The 25,470-nt window shown below is 46.1% G+C and overlaps 1 protein-coding gene across 5 annotated transcripts in view; it reads right to left on the reverse strand.

Annotated features, from left to right (window-relative positions):
- LOC119173516 (polycomb protein EED) overlaps positions 1–25,470 on the reverse strand; it is a 172,163-nt gene that overhangs the window by 618 nt on the left and 146,075 nt on the right. For all 5 annotated transcript variants that reach the window (XM_037424314.2, XM_075896520.1, XM_037424312.2 and 2 more), the window contains 2 exons: positions 16,520–16,672; positions 16,382–16,455 (listed from right to left, as the gene is read on the reverse strand). In XM_037424314.2, coding sequence (XP_037280211.1) covers positions 16,382–16,455; positions 16,520–16,672 — 227 coding nt within the window. The remainder of the gene's footprint in view (positions 1–16,381; positions 16,456–16,519; positions 16,673–25,470) is intronic.

The raw sequence follows: 25,470 nt of genomic DNA on the forward strand, positions 1-25,470 counted from the left end.
TGTTATTCAAAACGGCACTTAATAGAAAAGTTAGCCTTATCACTGATCGCTTTCCTGGTGTGAAGTCCGCACGGTGAATAGGCTTAATCCACTGAGTTCTTGTAGGGTCCGAGGGGAACGTGAGCACACGCACATATTCTTCGCTGTCATAGTTCCCCAAGCTCCGCGGTACACAGCAATGCCCAGGCATTATCACAACTTGCCCAATCGACGCACACACTCTTGGTTGGACTCACTCATGCCATCGTTAATAAGGCAATATGCCAACACTCTCCCCGATGCACAGAGCACGAAAACACACACAGTTTTACAGCGCAACAGCTCGAAAAATCCACCAAACGCCACATGAACCGCGTGTCCACTGATGTTTATGGTGCTGCGGATGCCTTCACCCCCTTCAGCATTGCGCTAAAATATCAAAAATAGAAATAAAACGCGGCATTAAACCCATTTCTAACATTCCAAAAGACTACGTTCACTGATACACACGTGTTTCACGCAATAATGAACTAATTTTGAGGTCAAATTTTAAAGCAAAACGCTACAGAGGATTTCTCTAAATTCGACACTCCGGCTTGTTATATTCCACGCGTGCGCAGTACCGCAACTACCACAAAACCCGTCGGAGTGGGGCGGAGCGATGGAGAGGGATTGCTTCGAAAGGGGAGCATGCCTCCAGCTTCCCGAAACCAGGTCGAGAGACGGCGAAGCGGCACCGTTGTAGTGGGTGACGTAGGCGCTAAGGAGAGGAGGTAGTGGAGAGGCCTCAGTTAGTCTAGAAGGTGTTGGACAATGTCACCCTAGGAGAAGAGGTTGGCGATCGTGCCTGCAGCGATCCTTGGGCGAGGCACAGAACTATTTGTTTTCTGCCGCAGGAGGAGAGCGCGCCAACCACGGCGCCCGTAGAGTTAAGTGCTGTGGAGTTAAGTGCCAACTTTCGGCAATGCGGTCTTGTGCATGAGATCAGAAGTTCAAGCAAGGTTAAAAATCAAGTAACGTTGAATAGGTAGGCTTGCCTTGGGAGCTCACGAGAATACACCAAATCAGGGAGTACAAGGTGATATGAGATGGACATCATTTGAGGGAAGGGAAGCTAGCAGCAAGATAAAATTTGAGGAGCAATTGAGACAAATGAGGGAGGAGCGTTGGTCTAGGAAGCTTGTCAGCTATTTGTACATGAGGAATGTCGATACAAAATGGAAGAAGCAAACCAGAAATTTGACGGGCAAATATTTAGAAAAAATCAAGGGGGCCAAACCAAAAAGAACTATCGGTTAAAAGAAGGTGAAGGAAATAGAAACGAACATGTGGAGAATTGGCATCGGTAAAAAGTCGGCGCTAGAGATCTATCAAACCTTTAAGCAGGAAATTGCCACAGAAAGAATCTATGATAATTGTCATGATACAGAGGCGCGGGAAAAAAAAAAAAGAATTCAGTGTTTGCCGTGCGGGGGCGAAGAGGAAAACGAAGTGTGCGCGTGGTGCGTGCGGCGGGTCGAGGCAGCGCGTGCAAGGAGTCTGTTCTCAGCTGGTTGTCCGGTCCGGAGAACTAGACAACGGCATCTAGGCGCTCTACCATTCCTGGACACCGGCTGGGCAACTCGCCCAGGGACCAGGCGATCCACTGCTGTTCTGGCTGCCGTTCCGGACAGCTGGACATTCTGTGAACGAGGCCTGTACTCCGGCTGGGCGACTGGCCCAGGGGCCAGGCGAGGTTCCGCAGTGCTGGCTGCCGTCCGGAGTGGCTGTTGTTTTGGTTGCTGCGGGCCTGATGTTCCTGTTGCCGTTCCGGGTGGCTGGCGCGACCCCAGTGCGCTTCTGAGACGAGCGTGGTGGCGGAGAGCTGCTGTGGAGCTACCAATCAGCTACCGACTGCTGCTGCTGCGGCAGAAGGCCATGTCACGGCTTGGTTCGATGCATGTTGAGGACGGCATTGAGCCAGACGGCGCACAGCCCACGAGCGATCGGCGCCGGCGACCCGCAAGCCACATCGAAACACGGCGAGACTTTTCTAATTTAGAGAGACATTGAGTGCAGCTATAGACTGCGTGTTTCTACTACTTTAAGTGTTACTCGTTCATAGTTACGTTCTCAGTAAATATATTCTCATGTGGGTGTCTGTGCACTCGTGGTTCGATTCAGTTCTTTGCTGAGTGGTCCTGGGCCCAAAACTGACAGTAAGTCACAATCTGGCGAGCCTGACAGGATACTGCTGGTAGAAACATCGAAGGAAGTTATCGTCTCTCGAGAGCACCATTCACAAAACTTGTTTTGATGATGGACACAGAAAGATTAGCTGCTGTTGGGGCACAACTAGGACTGAGTGGCACAGAATTGCGTAAGTGGGTTGATGCAGAACAGGCGAGGCAAAGAGATGAACGTGCTGCTGAGAGAGAGGCGAGCAGAGAAGCAGATGAGAGAGCTAAGCAAATCCTTGAGCTGAAGTTAAAGCTTCAAGAAGCAGCTCTGAGGGTAGATGCAGCAGCTAACTCTGATTCTATGGCTCAGCCGAGTAGCTCCTCTGCAGTACTGAATCCATAGAACTTGCTTCCGCTGTTTGATGAGCGACGTGATGGTTTGCACGCATACTTGCAAAGATTCAAACGCGTGGCAACAGGACAAGACTGGCCACAAGAGAAATGGGCATTAGCTGTGAGCATGTGTTTGAGTGGCGAAGCGTTGACAGTAATTGGCCGAATGACTCTCACAGATTCTCCAGACTATGAGAAAGTAAAGAAAGCCTTGTTGCAGAGGTTTTGATTCACTGCGCAAGAGTACCAAGAAAAATTTCGCAAGGCTTGACCAGAAGATGGAGAAACCGGGAGACAGTTAGCCGCGAGACTCTCAGGTTACTTCAACCACTGGGTTGACATGGCTGATGTGCCCAGAACATTCGATGGCCTTCGAGACCACATGCTCGCCGAACAGTTTCTCCGCTGTTGCCATCCAAAACTAACGATATTTTTTAAAGAACGCGAGTGCGAGTCACTCCAACAGCTAGCTGACGCTACTGATCGCTTCATGGAAGCGCAGAATCTGTCAAACCTGGGAAAGGGTACAGACGACTCCAAAAAATTCAAGAGTCTTGATAATGCTCCCAAGAAACCACCGACAAGATGCATGCTATGCAAGTGTCTGGGACATCAAGCACATGAATGTCGGAAGGCAGCTGAAGAAGCGACAAAGTGTAGAGTATGTGGGAAAATTGGCCACAAGAGCAACGAGTGCTGGAGCATGAAGGCACAGAAAGAAAAAAGTTCCGCATGTGCAGTGAACGAGAACCGTTATGGTTTCCCCTCGAGTGACAACACTGGCAGAGGGAAAAAAGAAAAGAAACGTGACCCTCCTAATGCAAGTGTGGATGAAAGGATACCAGTATTTCTGGTACAAGGAATGCCAGTTGTTGAAGGCGAAGTGTTGGGTAAACCAGTCAGGGTTCTTCGAGATACGGGCAGTAATACTGCAATTATCCAAAGAAACCTAGTGCCAAAACAACGGTTGACCGGGAAGAGTAGCAGAGTCTTACTCATTGATAGTTCCGCCATAGAAGTACCAGAGGCCAAGATTTCCGTGAACACCCCATACTTTAGGGAGAGATAACCGCACTTTGTATGGACAAGCCGCTTTATGATTTGGTGCTTGGTAACCTACCAGGTGTGTCAGAGATCCTCACAAGTCGGATCATAAGTGGAAGCCTCCTACAGTCGACAAGAGCGACAATGCCACGCGAAACTGCAGCATGGAAGCTGAGGAGTGTCCTTACTATGTTTCCGCTACGGTTAAACCTCACGAGGACAAAATAACACCATTGTCCGTGCCAAAAATAAAATGGTGCGACGTAACAAAAGACCAGTTCTCAGAAGAGCAACGGAACGACAAAACATTGAAAGCCGTGTTTGCTAAAGTCGGTAAAGATTTCAAGTCACCGAAAAGCCACAGTTACACGTTTCTCGAAAGAGGAGGACTTCTTTACCGACAATACTACCTTGCGACAGTACAGGACGTTTAGTCAGCTCGTCGTGCCGAAGATCTTCAGGAAGCATATCCTTGAAGTCGGCCATGAAAGTCTTATGGCAGGGCACCAAGGCATTCGGCGCACGACAAATCGCATTTTAGCAGATCTTTACTGGCCGGACCTGTATGGCGACGTGAAACGGTTCGTCGAGTCCTGCGATAAGTGTCAGAGAATGACACCAAAAGGCAAAATTGGTGTTGCACCTGTAGGAAACATGCCTGTCATTCGTACGCCTTTTGAGCGTGTTGCGGTCGATTTAATCGGTCCGTTCTCACCGAAGTCAGACCGTAGCAACCGTTACATTTTAACTCTTATCGACTTTGCCACCCGATATGCGGATGCCATTGCACTCCCTGCAATTGATGCTATGCATGCAGCTGAAGGACTGATTGAGATTTTTTCTCGAGTCGGCTTACCGAAGGAGATCGTTACCGACCAAGGAAGAAGTTTTACAGTGGAACTCTCATGGGAGAGGTGGGCCATCTTCTTGCCATCAAGTTTCTTCGAACGACCCCCTACTATGCCATGGCGAATGGGCTCGTTGAGAAGTTTAATGGAACGCTGAAGATGATGCTCAAGAGGATGTGCAAGGAAAAACCACGATCCTGGGACAGGTACCTCGCCCCACTCCTTTTCGCTTACAGAGAGGTGCCGCAAGCGAGCTTGGGCTTCTCGCCTTTTCAGCTAACTTACTGTCGTCATGTGCGAGGACCTCTGACGGTGCTGAAGGAGCTGTGAAGCAATGAAGACATCGACGGTGAAATTCGCACAACCTATACCTACTTGGTTGACCTTCGAAACCGCCCGGAAGAGCTATGCAAATTTGTGCATGATGAATTGGAAAGAGCACGTGCAAAACAAAAGACTTACTACGACCGCAAAAGCTGGCCTCGAAAGCTAAATGTCGGGAATAAAGTGTTACTTCTTTTGCCGACAGATACCAACAAACTGCTCATGCAATGGAAAGGTCCATTTGAAATCATCGAGAGCAAGAATGAGGTCGACTACGTTCTCGCGATAAGTGGAAAAAGAAAAATTTTCCACATCAACATGCTCAAAAAGTACGAGGAACACGAACCTTTACCAGTGCAGCAGGTGTCGGTCATAACTGAAGTTGAAGGGCCATCGGAAGCAAACGAGGAAATGTCAATCGAAGAAAGCTCACATGAGATTCTTTACCCTAGCTTATTCCGCACACAGACTGCGGATGACGTGAAATTATCAGAGAATCTGAGCATTGAACAGCGTTCTGATGTGCTTGATTCATTCAAAGAATTTGAGATAATCTTTTCGGACCTTCCAAAAAAGACTGACCTAGTAGATTGCACACTGCTCTTGACATCCGATAAACCTATACATGTTCCGCAGTATCCCATCCCACTAGCTCTGCCGGAAAGGGTCAAGAAAGAAGTCCAAGAAATGCTAAATTTGAGCATAAATAAAAGGTCACAGTCACTATACCATGCTCCCATCGTAGTTGTCAAAAAACCTGACAACACGATTCGTTTATGCATCGACTTCAGAGAGCTAAATAAGATCTTGATCGCGGAGGGTGAACCAATACCGCGTATAGACGTGGTTCTCGCCCTTGCTGGTCAATGCGAATTCTCAAAATTTGACTTCACCAAGGGCTACTGGCAAGTGCCCATGGCTGTGGACAGCCGGGAAAAAACAGCCTTTTCCAGTATATGTAACTTAGAAGTACTTGTTGTTGGGCTAGTTGGTTCGTCATACTGAGGGGTAATTCTAGCCGCCTAAAGCACCACAGGAAGAAATAATCACAGAGAAAGAGCGTCAACTCGCAACTGATTCATTTGCAGGAGAAACGCAGGAAGTATATAGCCGCACACGCATGTGCAGAGCACACTACTTCACCTAGTCACATGACCACAGACATAAACTGAGACATTTAACCGGCATACCTAATCAAGCAACGAAGCGCAAAAATCAAACTCAGACTTGTGCAAGACGACTGACGTGTCACTTTTTTTCTTTATCCAGAACGCTTCCATTATTTCACGGGCCAGAGCATCTGGGCTTTTGGCGAGGACAGAACCGCTTGAAAACCTCGCCTCAAAAGATGATGATGATCATGGTAGGTTTTAGTGGCGCAAGGGCAACTCAGGCCAAAGAGCGCCAAACACAGTTTTTTGTTGGTTCAATTATAGAAACAAATCTCAGGGTGGCAAGAATAAAAGAGTGGGACATAGGGATTAAACTTAAGTGTAATGACTATGTGTGATGAGTTTAAAACGGTCTAAACCTATGGGTTTTAAAAAGTCACGCAGTGGTCCTTGTCAGGACAAGGAGTGCGTGCTGCATGACATTTGGTAAAGAAGTCTCAGCGGTTCCCTCAGGATTGAGAGAGGGCTGAGATTAGTGAGAATATGTAATTAAGTGCAGGAATCCAACATCAGCTAAAAACTTTAAAACTACATTTATGGGAAACATGGGACTGTCCCCAAGAAAGAATAAAGGGTGAGGCGGTATGTGGCATTTGTATAGCTTTGGAAAGTGATGCAGTCTTTGTGGTTCAAGGTACGGGCACATAATTAAAACGTGAACGACACATAGCACATCACCACATTTTTCACAACACGGAGCAGGAGAGTTGCTTAAAAGGTGCGAGTGTGTTGCATGTGTATGACCGATCCTGAGTCTGCACAGTGCAACCTCTTGATGTCTGTTACGTTTTTCAGGAGCATATCTACCTATTCTTGGCTTTACTGTGTGCAAGTTGTTTTCAATTGCTGCGTTCCATTCCTCTTGCTATTGCTTACGCATTCGGTTTCTGGTTAGCGGCCTCAAGCCCTCATATGGGATGGCGGCTACGTCTACTGTTGGGCGGAGTGCAGCGGACTTCGCAAGTCGGTCTGCTGCCTCATTGCCAGCTATGTTGCAGTGTCCCGGAATCCAGCATAGCGTGATTTTAAGGTTGGATCTGTAGGCTGACATGAGGCAGTTTAGAAGGGTATTAGTCACTGGATTTTTATGTGTCTTTGCGGAAGACAACGCAGTCACTGCACTGAAGGAATCTGTGTATATGATGGAGGCTGGTTCTTTCTTCTTTAAGATGTGCCTTATAGCTAGCAGTATGCCATAGCACTCAGCAGTAAATATGCTGGTATGTTCATTCATTGTTGCAGATTCAGAGTACGCTGGGCCGTATGCAGCACATGCGACGGCCGAGGACTTGGCAGCATCAGTGCAGTACTCAGCACACCTGTATTTTGCCTGCAAGTACATAAAATGTTGATCGATTGCGACTGGGAGGCCATGCTTTCCTACCTCTAGGAATGACAAGTCGCAATTGATAGCTCGCATTTCCCATGGTGCCACAGTGTCCTTGTGGGAACTTAGTTGAATATTGGAGACAGGTATATTAGGATTTTCAAAGTGTGAGGCCACTTTGATAGGATACGTTGGCGTAGCTGATGGTCGCCTCAAGAACAGGTGGGCGTTTGATGTATCCTGCAATAGCTCGCGAGATGGGTGGTCGACAAGAGAGAGCACCTGGGTTGCATACTTGATGCTTGTGAACTGCCGTCGTCGTTCTAATGACCACCGATCTGTCTCAACATACAGGCTGGCTATTGGGCTGGTTCGGAAAGCGCCACTAGTCAGACGAAGCCCATGGTGATGCACTGGGTCGAGCATCTTAAGTGCGGATCTCGATGCTGATTTGTACACAACCGAGCCATAATCAATACGTGAGAACACTACACTACTGAGAAGGTTTAATAGACAGTCACGATCTGTACCCCATGACTGATGCGAAAGAATCTTGAACAAGTTCAAGGCTTTCAAGCATTTCAGTCGCAGCTGCTTGATGTGTGGGACAAAGCTGAGCTTTTCATCCATCACAACACCTAGAAATTTATGATCCTTCTTAGCAGCAATGGTGTGTCCGTTCATTGAAATGTTGGGGGACGGCCTTATGCCACGTAGTTTTGAAAAGAGTAGGCAGACAGTCTTATCACACTTAAACTTACAACCATTTTTGTCTGCCCAGCTTGAGAGCTTATTTACTGCCAACTGAATCTGACGTTCGCAGATGGCTAGGTTGCACGATTTGAAGCTGATCTGAATGTCATCCACATATACAGAGTAGGAAATTGTTTTAGGCAGTATAGTGTTTATGGAGTTCATTTTTACGATGAATAGTGTGCAACTAAGTATGCCACCTTGGGGGACAACATTTTCCTGAGCAAACCGCCTTTAAAAGACATTTCCAACACGAACCACAAACGTACGTTCAGAGAGGTAGCTTTGAATTGTATTCAGCATGTTCCCTGACACTCCAAGAGATTGCAAGTCACGGAGAATGCCATAACGCCATGTCGTGTCATAAGCCTTCTCCAAGTCGAAAAATACAGAAAGGCAGTGTTGTTTGTGAATGAAGGCATCCCTGACATAGGATTCGAATGCTACGAGTTGGTCAGCTGTCGACCAGCCTGATCTGAATCCAGCTTGACGACTGTCAAGGAGGCCATTATATTCAAGGTAATACATGAGCCGGCGGTTTACCATTTTTTCAAATACTTTGCACAAGCAGCTAGTCAGGGCGATAGGCCTGTAACTAGCAACAAGTGTGGCTTCCTTTCCTTGTTTGAGGATGGGTATTATAACTGCCTCTTTCCAGGCCTTGGGTAGACACCCGGAGGACCATACACTGTTGAACAGTAAGAGAATGACATCAAGCGTGTGTTCGTGTAAGTGTTTCAGCATGCCATATGTAATCTTGTCTTGGCCTGCAGCTGAGTTGCCACATGTTGCCAGCACTGCCTTCAATTCGTCGATGGTAAACAGAGTATTGTAGCCTCCAGCAGATGGCCTATCGCGGATAGGCTTACGTTCCTCAGCAAGCTTGTGTCGTTTAAAGGAGTCTGTATAATGTGCTGAGCTGAAGATATACTCAAAGTGTTGGCCTATGGCATCTGCCTGGTGTTCCAGCGTATCACCAGCAGTACTGACGAGAGGGACCGGATGAGTGTTGTGCCCTTGAAGTGCTCTTACTCTGTTGTACACCCTATGCGTATCAGTATAGGAGTTAACTGACGAGAGAAAGGACTGCCAGCTCTGCCTCCTTGATTCTCATCGGATACGTCTACCATTTGCATTTGCACGCTTGAAATTCATCAGGTTGTCAGCTGTCGGGTACCTGTGAAATTTTGACCAAGGTTTGTTTTGCTTCTCGCGAGCTTTTTTGCACTCCACATTCCACCAGGGCCGTCGTTTGTTTCGCGTCTTGTCAGATGTCTGTGGGATCGATCGCTCTGCGGCCTGTATGATATGAAGTACGACCAATGCTTCATAGTCATCAATGTCTAGGTTTTCAATAGAAGAATGCGACAGTTCTGTAAGTTCTCGGAATTTCGTCCAGGTCAGCATCCTGTTCTCTAAACCTGAATACATTTGTGGTCGTCTTACTTGTACTTCCTGTGTGTTTTAGGCCGACAGGAAAATGATCACTTCCATAGAGGTTATGAATAACAGACCAATCTGTGGTTGCCATGAGTGAAGGGGAGCTAATAGCAAGATCTATGGCTGTGTATGAGTTGCACGCTGCATTAAAGTACGTTGGTTCTTTTTTGTTAAATATACAGGAGCCAGAGTACAAGAGGAAGTTTTCGATTAAGGAGCCTCGAGAATCTGTTCTTCTGCATCCCCATAGGGGGTTGTGCGCATTAAAATCTCTAACCAAGAGGAATGGATGCGGGAGCTGGTCGACTAGAGTTTCAAACTCTTTAGTAGACAGGTGGTAGTCTGGAGGGATATATAATGAGCACACAGTTGTCATTCGTCCAAAGATAAGGGTTCGTATTGCCACTGCATCTAAGTCGGTGACCAGAGTGAGGTTTTGGGACGGTAGTGCTTTCTGCACCACGATAGCGACACCGCCGGATGAATGGGCAGTGCCATGCCTGTCCTTTCGGTATACCGCATATCTTCTTAGAAAGTTAGTGTGTGTTGAGTTTAAGTGTGTCTCCTGCAGGCAAAGTATGTTAGGTTGGTGTTGCACAAGTATTTCATAAATTTCATCCAGGTTCTTCAGTAGACCTCGGCAGTTCCAGTAGATGATACTCTCGCCAGCCATTTTTAAGAAGGAAGAAAGGTAGGAGGGTTATTCAGACTTCACCGCGTTTGTCAGGCGCCTGGACTGGAGGGTGTTTCTTTTTTCTGAGGTGTTCTGTTGGGCTCTGCTTCAATAAAATGAATTCCGTGAGCATCGGAGACGCTGAGGACGCCGGTGTCACATCCATTGCCCCCTGTGAACACTCGGAGACTGACGGAGGTTTCTCAAGAGGGACAGGTGTTGCCTGCGTCGTCCCCGAGGTCTCACGGAGGTTGACCAGCGGGGTTTGGATTGTCTGTTTTGTCTCCGAGGTCTGATGGAGATGGACCTGCGAGACTTCAAACGTTGGTGCAGCCTGCGGCTGCTTGGTGGGGGGCCGAGATGTGCACGCATCAGCGAAGCTGTACTGCGTGCCCACCGTTACTAGATGCCGCCCGGCCCCCCGGCGCGCTGCGTCAGCGTACGTTCTTCCGGAGAAGAGCGACACCTTCTTCCGGGCTTCAGAGAATGTGATGTTTTCCATTACTTTTATCTGGATGATTTCCTTTTCCTTTTTGAAAATTTCACATGTCCACGAGTATGCTGCGCGCGGCCCGTGACAGTTAGGGCACTCTGTTTGCATGGAAGTACAGCTCTCGGTTGGGTGCTCATGATCACCACATTTTGCACATGTTTGTTTTCCGCGACAGGTGTTCGACCAATGTCCGTATTTCTAGCATTTGTAGCACCTTCTAGGGTTGGGTATGTAGGGGCGGACTTTGCAGTGAAGGAGCGCAGCTTTCACGGATTCTGGCAGGATGGAGCGGTTAAATGTTAGTACTATATGAGGCGTCACCACTTCTTTATTGTTTCACCTGATGGTTATCCGACGGATGGCGACTACGCCTTGCTCTCGAAAGCCTTCACGGAGGTCAGCTTCAGTTTCTCGCATCAGATCACGTTGTGAAATGACGCCTTGAACAGTGTTAAGACTGCGATGGGTGGTGATGTACACGTCCAGGTGGGCGAACTGCTTCTGTTTAAAGAGAGTGTTTGCATGCTGTTTCTGGCTTACTTCAACAAGAAGATCGCCGGATGACAGTTTCTTTGCGTCGTACTTTTTGCCTATTAGGTTAGCAAGGGTTTTAGCTATCAGGAAAACCGACAGTCCTGCAACAGAGACGTTATCTGCCAGAGAGTGTATGAAGGGTATGACTAGAAAGCGTGGAAAGTGGTCACAATTGCTTCCGGTTCGTTTGGAGATTTCATCGGTGCGGTTCCTTTTCAGGGACCGATCATTGAGAAGGGGGAAAGATTTTGCCATGTGGTGCGATTCATGTTCGGCGGCGATGGTGACCACCCACCACCGAGCCCAACAGGGGGACGCTACAAGGTAGAACACTTGAAGGCGCAAGTCATACATCGCCGCTATAACCAGATATAACTACCCAAGGTTGGGTAACTACACAAGGTTAACCCTAGCCGCCAGGAAGTTTGGAAGTAAACGGAAGAGACTAGAAGACAGGATAGATAAAAAGTGAGAGATAAAGACAAAGATGTAGGGAGAGAGAGATAGGAAAAGGCGACTGCCAATTTCACCTGGGTGGGTCAGCCCAGGGGTGCTGTCTACGTGAAGCCGGGGCCAAAGGGGTGTGTTGCCTTTGCCGGGGGGCCTTAAAGGTCCGATCACCCGGCGTCGGCTCAACCCCCAGGATCCCATTTTCCCCGGACACGGCGGAGCCACACACGGCTAGGCGTGGGAGGGAGTCAGAACTCCCCCGTTAGCTTGGGTCCGTGGTGTCGCTACACACCAAACGCCTGCTTTCACAGGCGCTCCTGCGGGGAACGGCAATGCGCAGGTAAATCTGCTCCAAAATTATTTCGAATTGAAAGCTCATGTTCCCTAATTCTCACGTTCAAACACCGTCCAGTTTGGCCGATGTAAACCCGGCCACAACTAAGTGAGATTAAGTACACGACGCCCACTATGCAAACCAGATACATCGAAGCGTGTATTTTTCCACAGGTGGAGGCGCTCGGTGTTTTAGAAATACGTGGGCATAGGCCAGCCAGCTTTCGTGGCGCAGAAAAAACAACAGACACATTGTACCTGCTTGCCACATTCTTAAGGTTGTGCGCTACCTAATGAACATATGGAACAACCATAGGTCGGTTATCCCTCGGCTGCCTGCATTTTCGTTTGCCCTTGAACTTTTGAGGAAGGTTTGAAGGAGGGTTTTTGAAGCATTGCTTCGGTACCACCGAACCCGGAGGTTCGGTGGTACCGAACTTCCAGGGTTGTTACATTACTTTCGTTTTCTGTAAATAAATTTTAATACCTACCTTTCTGCTCCCCTTGTCTAATTCAGTAATCATGAATTGCAATTTGTCCCCCAAGTTACTCAGCAATGCAATGTCCTGGGCAAGGCACAGGTTACTAAGGTACCATTCATTAACTCTTATCCCCAACTCTTCCCATTCTAGGCTTCTGAAAACCTTCTGTAAGCACGCAGAACAAAGCATTAAGGAGATTGTATCCCCCTCATCTTAAACCCTTCTTTATTGGTATTCTGTTCCTTTCTTGATGGAGAACTATGGTGGCAGTTGATCCTCTGTATATTTCTTCCAGGATGTATATGTTTCATCGACACCTTCATTTCACAGTATCTGCGTGACTCCTGGTACTGAATCAAGTGCCTTATCGTAATCTCTGAAGGCTATGTATAGTGGTTGGGTGCATTCTAAGCATTTCTTTGTTACCTGATTGATAGTATGAAAGTGGTCGATTGCTGAGTAGCCTGTTCAAAACCCTGCTTGTTCTTTTGGCTAATTTTGGAGTAGAAGTCAGAGGGAGAAACTACCATTCCTCAAACTTCCACTGCACACTCCATAATGATACACGTTAGATTATCATTCATTGCACTAACGCTGAGGCTGGTTTCCTCAATAAGAGCCAAGTATAAGGTTTCCTCTTATCGAGAGAACCTTATAGAATACTTCAATAAAAAACTCCAGCTACACAACATAAACACAAGGTGCTGCAAATGCAGCACTGACGGTCGACTCACCAAGAGAAATGCACAGGACACGACCAGCAGTTGTTGTCCCCATGGGCCCATTGCAGAAGACGTATGTCCACACTGCCAGCTGCCTAACACTAAAAAGAGGCACTCCACTTTTCCACGCCTCAGCCTAGCCTTCTCGGTACAGCTGCATCGCGGCGCTGCTGGTGCCACTGCTCCGTGTGAACACTGCACCGTCCACTGATCTCTACTAGGTGGAACTGGATGAGTGCACACGGTTGAAGCCACCGGAAGCCGCTGTTGGTGTTCCGGAAGCCACCTTCATGAACAGTCGACTGCTGCCGTAACAAGAACTTTCCTCTTCTTTTAGAGGCGAAGCTCCTAAAGCCGTGGGCCTGTCTGTCCTAGCTTGTACGTGACCGCCCATTTAAATGACGCACTCAGCAGGTGCGGACGGAGGGACAACCAGACAGACAGACGGACAGACAAGCGGACGGACGATTCACAGTTTACCGATAAAACCCTCCGAAGCTTTGCCCCACTCATCATCATTCACTTTGAGGATATGCTGTGATTTTCTTTAATGGAATGCCTGCCTGTAGTTCAGTAAACTGTACGAATGAACTAGAAATGCCATTGTGGAAAACATTTCACGCTAAAGTACCGTAGTTACTCGCATAATCCTCGCACTTCTTTTGGCGGAAAACCGATGCAAAGTTGTGGGGTGCGAGATTTACGCGGGGAAAACTTTCCACGAAAACGTACAGAGCGGAAAAAAAAAAAAACGAAGTGGCCGCAAATCGGGATTCTGACACCAGCAACTAACAACAAGCTTTGAGACGTACTAACTAAAATTCACCTCAACAATAAAAGCACACGTTCAACACAAGGCAAGATTTATTTGAGGCACAAAAAGTGCAAGCAAATAGTCGAGAATTAGAATACCACACGCAAAGCTTGTGGGCGTTGCGGGCATGGCAGTAGCCTTCGTTGCTCAACAGGAGCCCTCAAAAGGTAAGCGTAGGACGTCAGTATTGGGCTGATAACTATTTAACAGAATCGTCAGCAGTTTCCTTCTGAAAAAATAAAGTTTACCATCAATCGCAGTTTTAGGCACACGGCGGGCCTAACGCGTCTTGGTGGCTTTCAGCAGCCATCACCAGTAGCGAACACAAAACTCGTATGCTCCGAAAGGCCTACCGGCGGCCCTGTTGTTGTTGCTTACATCATGATCTATCACTTTCAACTTGAAAGCAGCCTAGTAGCTTCAGTATCGCCCCATAACGTGACAAGATTACCGACACAACATACAAAACACGCCGCAACGCACACTAGCCACTTTGGCTTGGCCTAAATTACATTGAATATCCGTGCAATAAGTACACTTGATGCTTAAGAGATGGTGCCAGAAGGCGTGCGCTATCATCATCAGTAGTTGGAACGAGCAGACGACATTTTTGTGGCAGTGTTTGGCGTTGCGATAATTACTCGAGAAAAAAAAGAAATCGTATTTTTGTTGGTCGATGTGGGGGGTGCGAGAATTATGCGAGTGCGACGATGACGCTAGTAAATACGGTACCTTCAAATTATATTTGATTTTACGCATTTCGTGAGGAAATCGTGGTATTTGATCGCCTTTTTTTAACGAGGCGTGTTGAAGGTGTTTAGTTTTTTGCCATAGCGTTTCCCATGCGCGAGGCCTCAAATATACGAGAAGTGGTCAGTCCCTCAAAGAACGCCAACAGGACATCGTCTCCAAAAAGCAGACTCTACATTGACCATTTTGCAGAGTAATGTTTTGACCACTTGGGGTCCAAGAGCTCATCTTCGGCCACCTGGCGAGTTTCCGCAGAACTCATTTGCAACGCATCCTTACTCATCTACGAAACGATGCAGTGCCAACGATGTTTTTTTTTTTTGTAATGGTATGGAAAGTTGGGCTGTTGTCTTACCGGATCACTTACAAAAGGCAAAATTTTCAACCATTGACTACCATTGCGCACATTGCTTTTTTTATGTGTGAAAGAAAATTCCGTGAGAATTTTTTTTCCTGTGCTACCTGACTGATGAGTAATTGTAAGGTTGCACGTTACAGCATTCTGCCGTATTCGAAAGGTTTCAGTACAGCGTTTGTCATTTTTCATGTAATGTTACTCGGCATTTAAAGTGATGCTTAATTATAACATTTGCTATAGGCACTAGTTGTAGATTACAGTGTTTCTTCGTATGCAGACGGCCCCAATATGACGTCGGTTACTTTTCCTGTAATGTTAGCCAAAGCTTGAGGTGATGCCTAATAGTAGCAATTGCTGTATGCAGTAGTTGTGTATTACAGCACTCTGCTGTATTCAGACGGCGTTGGTACAGGGTCTTTCATTTTTGGTGTAACGTTAGATGACTGCGAGAAAGTCGTATTATGGAATATTAGAGAAAATTTTTAAAAATGCAATCACCACAACTGCCACCAGAGAATATTTTAATTATGCCCTTAAAATGCCCACGAGACACCAGCTTCTGGGACAATGAATGTACCTTCTAGTGGCTTCACAAGCGCCCACGCTGGAGAGTGCGGATGCGTCATCCGGCCTTCTTAATGGAGGTCAGTGGCGCCACCTCCACTTGGTGGCTGCTATACCTAAACGTGGCCTATCCACAAAACACGCACGAGCCATGGGGCGCAAACTACCTTACAGGAAGGTGATGGCATCTCCACATCCTAGGGAGGAGGAGGAGGAATAAATGAGGAAGGACAGGGAGGTTAGCCAGTTCATCCTAGGGAGTAAAGTGTTGTGTCAATGGCCTAGTGTACTGTATTTGCAGTCCTGCTGCATGATCGCGGACTGCTGGCAACGACGGGTACCCCTCTGTGTGCAGACCTGTGCCAGAATTCCCTGGATTAACGTGCATTGTAACAGTTTTCAAATAACGAGTATGTAACCCACTTAGTGTACCACAAGTGAGCGTGCAATAAAGGCCTGATAAGTCCTGCAAGGTTTTACCTGACAATTGAGGCAAGCAACATCACTGCATCACTGGGGTGTGCATTTACTACCACTCGAGTAAATGAGGCTTTAGTAGAAATGAGCAAGAGAATAGGAAACCACATTTCTGTCAATGGGGCATCCTGCTCCAAACGAGAGACTCTCGCTATAGGCACGTATCTGTTGCTTGCAGCCTAACAGTCGCATCTCTAAAAAGATCACCAATGAAAAACACAGTCCATCCAGTTTGTTGCAAGGTGTAAAATGGAAGTAAAGGAGAGTGCAGCAAAGTTGTACAATAGCCAACCTGCAAGTCGTTGGGTCATCCACGTCAATGTCCCAGACATACGTTTTGCCCACCTGGTTTCCAAGGGCGAGAATCTACGAGAAAAGAAGTGTAACATGAACGTCACAAAAATCTGGAAGGCACCAAAGGTCTACTAACCTTCTGCTCGAAATCCATGGAGAAGCGCATGAACCAGATGTTGCACTCACGGTACTCAAAACGGTGCAGCACTGTCACATTGGTGTCAGTGTGCCGAACATCCAACTGTTCCAGGAGGCCAGGCTTCCAGCACACAATGCAGTTTTCGCATGACTGCAAGGATAACAAAGGTGCAAGAGCTCACATAATACAGCACTGCAATTTCCGTTGATCACTATAATGAGCATTGTCGCAGCTAACAGCAACAGACTATTCTGCATAGGAGATGCCTTCTTTAGAAAGCGGACACCTACAGGCACCAGACACACACGCGACAACATTGACTATGACGTGATGTAGCTAAAAACTACCATTGTACATAACTAGAAATACTCTTGCTTGCACTAAAGCATCTTGTGCTGAACACCTGTCAAAAAATTTGCCAGCTAACACTGCAGGAATTTTCTTTCAAGCATAAGCAAAAAAATAAATAAAAATGTGGCAGATCTCACGCATAGTAGAAATCAATTTCTTGTGAAGCAGACAGCCAATAGTGGGCTATGGTGAATTTTCCACTTTTAGCCAAGCGTTACAAGGTGGTTCGATGTTTGCATGAATTGAGTATTTGGCACATATCGTAGACTTAGCAGGCACACCAAGTACACTGGTGAGCGAGTTTGCCGACCTATGTTTCTGACATGACGCTTGTATAGGGTCCTTTTCAACAACAGCTTGAAGCACTGGCATGGCTCTGTGGTATAACAAATATAGTATTAAGGACTTCATGCAGGCTGTTTGAGAGCTGCAAAAGGTGATGTAGCTCCCTTGATATAGCTTCGGACGTACACCGACTGATCTACTCCTGCCCCTGTCTCGTCCCGGTATTGTGCACCCTGGACGCAGATGCCATCTAGCAGAAGTTGACACCCTCAACTCTGTACCCAACGGACAGCTTGTTTCTACACAAAGAAACACTGTGGCACTCCATCGGTGCACTCATTTCTGCAGCAGCTTAACTCGCCGAGAAAAGAGCGTTTTCAAAACTAGGACTCTGATGCTGGGATCGTTCAGCCATCATAAGAAGAATAGGTAGTACGCAAATTTGCTTAATCTTCGTGCTTAGGGTTCAAACACACTTGCGGTTTCGTTTATCTTTGTGTTTTAGCATTTGATTTGGTTTGGTGAGACTAAAAGATTGATGCGGTGGAGTGAAACTGCTGAAGATTTGCTTATTTTTATCTTGCAACAAAGTGACTCCAGGCCACGAGAAGCCAATCAGAGCTGAAAGAACGAAGATTAGGCAAATTTGTGTACTACCCATCAATTTCGTGCTTGCTGAAGTGCTGTGTGTTGCAGCTCCCATAGACGCTAGCGCCAGAGTTCCCCTAGTAACCATTGTGGAAAACTGGATCAACTGTTCACAAAGATCGCACCCGGCACCTATGCAGTCTTGACCACTACCCCAGTTGATCACTTAACTTAAACTTAAATACTAGACACATGGACGTCTGCATTGACTACGCCTGAATTTTATCCAGAAAACTGGCTTATTTCTCTTTATTTACCTTGTGAAATAGAGCATGCTGGTACCAAAAAAAACAATAAAAAAATTATGAACCATCTCCCCAAGGGAAACCATGATGGGATGCGAAGCAGCAGCGGTGCGCATGTCGTTGATCCGGCTGAAACGAGAATCGACGAGGGTGTGGGAAGAACGGTTTGAAGCGAAACTCTGTGTAGCATTTACTCGAGTAAACGTTTCTTTGAAACGCAAAAGCTCGGAAGGTAGGTTGGGTTTCGTGTAAGTTTCATCGCAGATAAACAAGCCGAAAGAGTGTTTCCACTCGACATGCAGTCAAGCATTGTGGGCGTCGGAGAGGGTGAAGTGAGAGAAAAGTGTGTTGCGAGCAAGCGGCGGAGCAACACCACCTAGGTGTGTTGGAAAGAGCCGGCAGCTGCTGCGGGTGAGGGAGAGAGCGACGTCAAATTGCAGCCGTGACTTGAACTACTTGGCATCATTCCAACAACTGTGGCAGGGGCAACATGGTGCGGCGCGTTGGCACGGAGACACAGACAGGCAGCATTACACAGGCTAGTCAAAGGGCTACTTTTCATCTAAAAAACGCTTAGCCCCATAGAGAAAAAAAATAAAAACTTAGGAGGGAGTAAGCCTAGAGCTCACAAATAAAGCTCCTCTGTAGCGGTTGCCTTCCCATGCTTGTAGTAGAATTGCCACCACGTTCTGTTTCATTTTGTTGAATGCTACATTGACTAGTGGAGAAAAGCAAGAGACGCTAAAATTGACAGGAACGCGTGCTTTAAGTCTACAAACTAACCTCCTCTGACCCTGCGCCCTCCTTGTCCTAAATGCTCTTAGAATTCCAAGCATGCTCCGGCTTCATTTTTATGCCTGGACTACAATATTGTCAAATGACACTCCCTCCAAGCTTTCTCCTTTTTTTTTTTTTTTTGGCCCCATGCTTAGCATGATACGTGCCAACAGACCCTTTTTATAATTCGCAAGTACGCTTCACTGCACTGCACCTTTGTGCAAGGAATAACAGCACCTGTCATGTTGAGCCTCTGCCCTAGTTGAACGTGCTGGGACTTGTCTATTATAAGTGTTTATATTACGAGAGCCGACTTTACATTTTCCACACCATTGTGTAAACAATCTGCACTTGAACAGGGTGTTTGAAGTGACTATCCGTCATTATTATTAAAACTGCATAGCAGGAAAGCTAACTTTACAATTCTGAAAGGGGGTCTACAGCATGCTGTGATGCAATTTTATGTCCGTTCCAAATCCGGACGAAGGCGTTCCCTTTGTTACGTCAAAAAGTGGGTGGCCCGCATCAGTCGCGAGGACGAGGAGAAGCGAACTGCCAATGTGTGAAATGAAGGCTGCGTCACATTTTTACGTCGACATGAGGACCGATTGAATGCAACTGAAATGTATTTTCCCATCATTGTTTTGAAATGACGCTAGGCCTCTCTGTGGGATGCGCCCCGTGTCTTCAACGAACGCATTTAGTGTTCGTGACGGACGCACTCAGTGTCTCTCCAAGGGACACCAGCACGCTCGTAACACCACGAAGTGAATTGTATTGACTGTGGCGAAGCTTGAAAGCGTTTCATCGGTAAACTGTGTATTCCTCGTCTGACTGTCTGTCCGTCCACCTGTCTGTCTGTCTGTCCATCTGTCTGTCTGTCCGTCTGCCTATCTGCCTGTCTATGACAATGGACACGGACAGACAGGCGGGGTGGCTACGACAACGCAGGAGGATTGAGCCACAGCGTAAGTGCATGAGGTCCGCTGCGACACCATGTTTTCAAAGCACCCGGATACTGAAAAGGGGCGAAGCACCAACATTTTAATCCATTCCATGCTGCCTCGCAGCCATTTCAATCCATCCGTTTCGTTTCGGATGGTCTCTCCTACCGTTCCTTCGCCTCCATCCGAAATATGGACGAAAACAGACACGTGACACCTTGGCTCACGTGACACAGAATGTGACAGCATTCGTCACGGCTCAAATGGGACAATCACATGGGACTCAATGGAATGGAACGCCTCCGTCCGAATTCGGCTCACGTGACAGAACGTCACCGCGTTACCAATGGCTCAAATGGGCCAATCACGAATGACTCGATGGAATTGAACGCCTCTGTCCGGATTTGGAACGCGTATAAAATTGCACCACTAGCGTCCACTGAATAGAATAATAAATTCTCTCATTGCCAGCAAACTTCTGAATACAAAGGCTGGCTACCTTTTTACAACACCGTTTTAAGAAGACATAAGTTAGCTTTCATCATTTAAATTATTTAAATTGCATGATGAGAGTGCTTAAAATAACTGAGCGCACGGGTTCTCTCGCAAACGTTGCCACTGCTCTAGAGTGACTGAGTGAAGAACTCCATTAAAAAGACAATGCTTGTACCTTAGAGAAGCTGCAAAAGTGGTTTTGATTCTGCTTTTAGCTTGGCTTGCTTTTCTGCACCGCTTTCTTTCTTTTTCAGTAAAGTTCCAGTACACTGGTCGCAGGTTTGGAAAAAGATATTGACCCATGTCATGCTACAGACTCCTTATCTTGATCCCCTGCGTTCCTGTACTGCTTTTGATTTCTCTGTGTATTGCAGCGTTTTCAGATAAATGAAGTCCATCAGAAGAAGTTCCATGCAGGTGCCCATCTCAAGCCTGATGATGGACACGCGAGAGGGCAAAGAGGGCTTTTTGGTGTGGCATTGAACTACGAAACTCAGTTGCAGAGATACGTTTCGTCTTGGCTGCCTATCAACCACAGCGCTGCTCTGTCTCAGTTTTCTGTTCATAAGCACACGTGTGCTAAAAAATAAAGCCATCCTTTGGTTGCAGCTTTCACGTGCCTGATTCCTGTGTTCTATATACAGGTACGTTGACTACACAATGTAAAACAGTGACGGCTACCCTGCTTTGCATTTACTATGTGAAACTGCGAACATTAACTCAATTACACATCAACACTGCAGCAGGCACGGTTTAACTTCACAAGTATTGATGCAACTGATCGGGGGGTACAGGGCTCACTGATTTCTGGAGCAATGAGACTGCAGCCTCCCTAGGGTGACAGCAAGAAAAAGGAACAAAATGCGAAGCTGGCAACATCTCCTTTGGAAGAATTTATTAACAAAGGCATTTATGCTACTGAATCACTATGGGACATGTTTTTTTTTTCTTTTAACCAAGAATGGTCTTCAATGAAAAACTTGATCGCTTGGATACAAACTGCATGGTTGAGCACACTGTCAGCGTGGCGGTGGAACCACAGTAAATAAATGCAACTTAGGCAGGTGGATCACAGTCGACTGAGAAGGCAGCACACTAGCCATCATATTCTAGACACTAGATAGTAGGCACGACCCACTTGCTTCCATTACAGGTGCACAATTGCAGCAAAGAAACTCAAACGCCTCGCAATTTACTTTTTGCCTTCAAGAAAAATGATGATACTGCTGCTCCAAGTGTAGCCAACATGATGAAATACAGACGTCCTGGCGGATGAGCCTGGGAAGGCAAGCACATTGCTTTCTAGGCATTTGTTACAACTCAATGAATCATACCTAATGTATCAGCAGCAGGAGGGCGTCATCGGCAATCATACGTCCGATTTGCTAAAAATCTCAGCAGGTGTAACCATAAGGTAGCATATTAGGGACTTCGGTTCTCTCTCTCTCTCTCTCTCTCTCTCTCTCTCTCTCACACACACACACACACACACACACACACACACACACACACACACACACACACACACACACACACACACACACACACACACACACACACACACACACACACACACACACACACACACACACACACACACACCACACACACACACAGTGAAACCTCGATTATACAACTTTCAGGGGACCACGCAAAGCTGTCATATAATTCAGGCATCATATAATCGAAAACTAAGATCATAGGCAGTGACACTCGGTGTTGTTCAAAAAACGGGTACAGACCGCCTGGTAAGCCCACAGCACGACCTTATGCCTCTGCAAGGAAAGTAAATTAAACTATTCTAGCCAGTGTCAGCTAATGGCAGCATTCTTTAGTTGGAGGAGATGCGAGCGAATCTTTACTCTTAAAAAATCGAATTCAACGTGCATATTTCTACTGATAAACCGAGTCCGAAAATTGCGTGCACATGAAACCAAAACCGTGTTGGCAACAGCCTTCCATCAGAAAAGTCAGACGCAGTGTCATGACTACCATATTGCCACGTTCCTTTCTCAAGTTTTGTTATCGCCCTCTTACACTACGTTCAGCACAAACCACGCCTACGATGTTAGAGAAGTTTCGAGGATTTGTTTTGTCAGATTGTTTTGTTAAGATTGTACCCACTTCGTGAACATTACAGATTTTTCTGGAACCCACACCACCACCAGCGATAATGCTAGAATGTTCGATGACAAGTGTATAAATGCAGACACGCTTCGCCGCTTGTCAGTTGATCGACGGCCAACGCTCCGTTCGCCACTATCAGTGAAAGTCTGCAACTGTAACCCGACTTTTCGTTTACTGGGCACAGGTTCACCCAAATAAACAGTTTGATCTGACAATCAAGTCTCCTGCCGTCAGCCACGTCACGACCTCATGACAATATAATAATGGCGGCACACCACACAAGTTTGCAGAATGCCTCCGTGCGCGATTGAGCTGTGCGCGTTGTAATTTGACTTCTGAAGTGCAACTAATAATGCCCCAACGTTGACGTCAAGCGAAAGTAATTTTGCATGGTGAAAGCAGCTCGGTTATGCCCCTATGTGTGAGCAAGCCTGTGAGTGCTGTATATCGACCAAGAAAGTTCCCTCAGACTGAAAACGTGAAAATATCAGCTTTTCAGCCAACTGAAGCTACTCTGAGAGGATAGAGCTTGACTAAGTAACAAACCCGGATACATATGCACGACTGAGGTGTATGTATAAATGCACGAACTTCCAGGAGAATTAATGTTCCATTCTAAGGAGACACCTTTAGAATGTTTCTACTATTGCTAATCGTCAACGTAGGGGAACACATTTTCATATTTTGCACCCGTGAATATTTCGTCAATGTTTGATTCGAGTTAATGTGGTTCGGACAGAATCTGAAAGTCGTCGTAAGATGCCGGGTCAGTGTAAAACTGCGTCATATAACAAAATTTATGAGACATTGTTTTCATGAGAATTTTGTCGGGAGCAAAGAGATTCATTGTAAAATGCGGGTCGTCGCGAAACCGGGAGACATATGATCAAAATTCTACTGTACGTAAATGAGACTGAAAAAATTGACAGCTCTGTCAAATTTATTATATATTCTGATGATACAACCTTGCTTCTTACTGCTGAAAATTATAAACACCTAATTAATCATGCAAATGAGGTACTGGCAAAGTCTGCCACATGGACAAGTATTAACTGTTCAAAATTAAACACATTAAAAACAAAAGCTGTATATTTCAGGCCGAAAAATAAACAAATACTTAGTCATGTCCCATTAAAACTTGGCAGTTGTGGGGGTGCTGATACTTCCTATAAGGTTGTTTGCGCTACGTGGCGCACGTGTCTCGCCCAAAAGCCGCATTTCGGGTGACAACCACCAGGCAATGGGTGGCGTTGTGTTCGCGAGAGTTGGCCACCACTATCGTCATCATCATCATGGTGTAGCGCCGGCAGTGACCCCTGGTGGAAAGCAAGCCTTGGTGGCGGGCAAGAATTCAGTGAGTCTCTTCTACGCATGGCGGTTGCTGCGAACGGTTATCTCTAGCGTGGGTCCTCGGCGCGTGGTACCGCGGCCTGCACGCCGGAGGGCCCACATGGTAAGTCAAGCGTTGGTGCCTTGGGTGTGTTATTGTGTTTATTGTGGTATTGTGTTTGTCATGTTATTGTGTAAGGATGTCGTAGCGTGTTAATTACAATTTATGCACTGATTCGGCGAACGATATCGTTATAAAGTAGGTAAATAAATGTATGTTGCTTGGTTTGTACCAAACGCGTCTGCTGTGTCCTTTGACTCCAAGAGCGTGGCGCTCGCTTGCCATTCGAGACCTGACGCAGTTCAGCCCTTGAGATGCTACTATAGCGTATAAAATGTCTGATAATAATTTTCGATCTACACATGTCTTGGGAACACACATACTGAAAATATATCAGGCAGTATATCAAGAATTTTGGGCATATTATCCCGGGTACGCTTCACGCTACTCAAGGCAATGATACTCCTCATCTGTGAATATTTGTTCTTATTTCACGTTAACTACTGTCATCTGGTTTGTGGTACGACAACATTAACAAATGTGCTCAAATTGCCCATCATACAGAGAAGGGCTGTGCGTGCCATTGCAAATGTTCCTTATCACAGTCACACCACTCCCATATTTGATGACACGAACCTACTAACCCTGTTACAATGTTACCACGCAATGCTTGTGAAACGCAGGATTAAAAGGCCACAACTATTTGGAACCACCTAAACCACCACGAAGTTGTTTATCACGCCCTTTTCAATCACACGTGGTTTATCCTAAGCATGTGCACTAACTGCGGTAAATAAAGGCTGTGTTTTCTTCTGTCCTTTTACTTGAATGCCATGTCTACGATCCAATGCAATTACACATGCGTAATTTTTTTCCTTTAAAAGCATTTTTTTTTCTTCCTTTCACGTATGCGTATGCATGTTCCGATTGAAAGTGTAGTAAGCGTAGGGGCACATGCCCAATCTCACTTCGGAGCTAACACGGATTTCTTGCATCGTTACACTCTATTATTGATTGTTTTTTTCATTTTTTCATTTATTGAACCCTCAAAGGCCCCTTGCGGGGTATTACATAAGGGGGAGGCAAAAACACAATTGAACAGATGCATGATTATCAATGGTACAAAGCATAATCGAAAGTGAACTACATGATAAAAAACAATGTCAACAGAAGGAAAAATATATATATACGTGGAAGAAAACGGCAACAATTGTAAATTAACTAACATATCAAGTGATTTGTGATTAGCTGTTTATATTCTAAGGGGTTTTGTTTGTGCACTATGGATTCAGGCAGGTTATTCCAGTCTTCAATGGCAGTAGGTAAAAATGATTTATTGAAAGCGTTAGTTGAACCATGTAAGCGCTGTAAACATAGGGAGTTAAAGAGGCGATGCGATAAACGGGCGGGAGGTAGAAGAACGGTATGTATGAAAAATAATTATGATCATTTGTAGTTTTTCTTTTTTTTCTGTTTCACCTTTTGAGTGTATTATTTTCAATCTTTATGCTCTATTAGACTTGTATAAACTGTCACTAAAACTTTTAGCTCAATTGTTCCATTTTCATTGCAATAAAAAGGTCTGTGCCACCCATTTGTAAGGGGTTGTGGTCCCAGTCAATACTACTACTGACTTTTTGACCACGGCCCTCAGCGTCCCGAAATTCGAAATAAATGAAGTTCAAA

This window comes from Rhipicephalus microplus, chromosome 5 (assembly GCF_043290135.1).
Source record: "Rhipicephalus microplus isolate Deutch F79 chromosome 5, USDA_Rmic, whole genome shotgun sequence".
Classification (NCBI taxonomy): domain Eukaryota; kingdom Metazoa; phylum Arthropoda; class Arachnida; order Ixodida; family Ixodidae; genus Rhipicephalus; species Rhipicephalus microplus.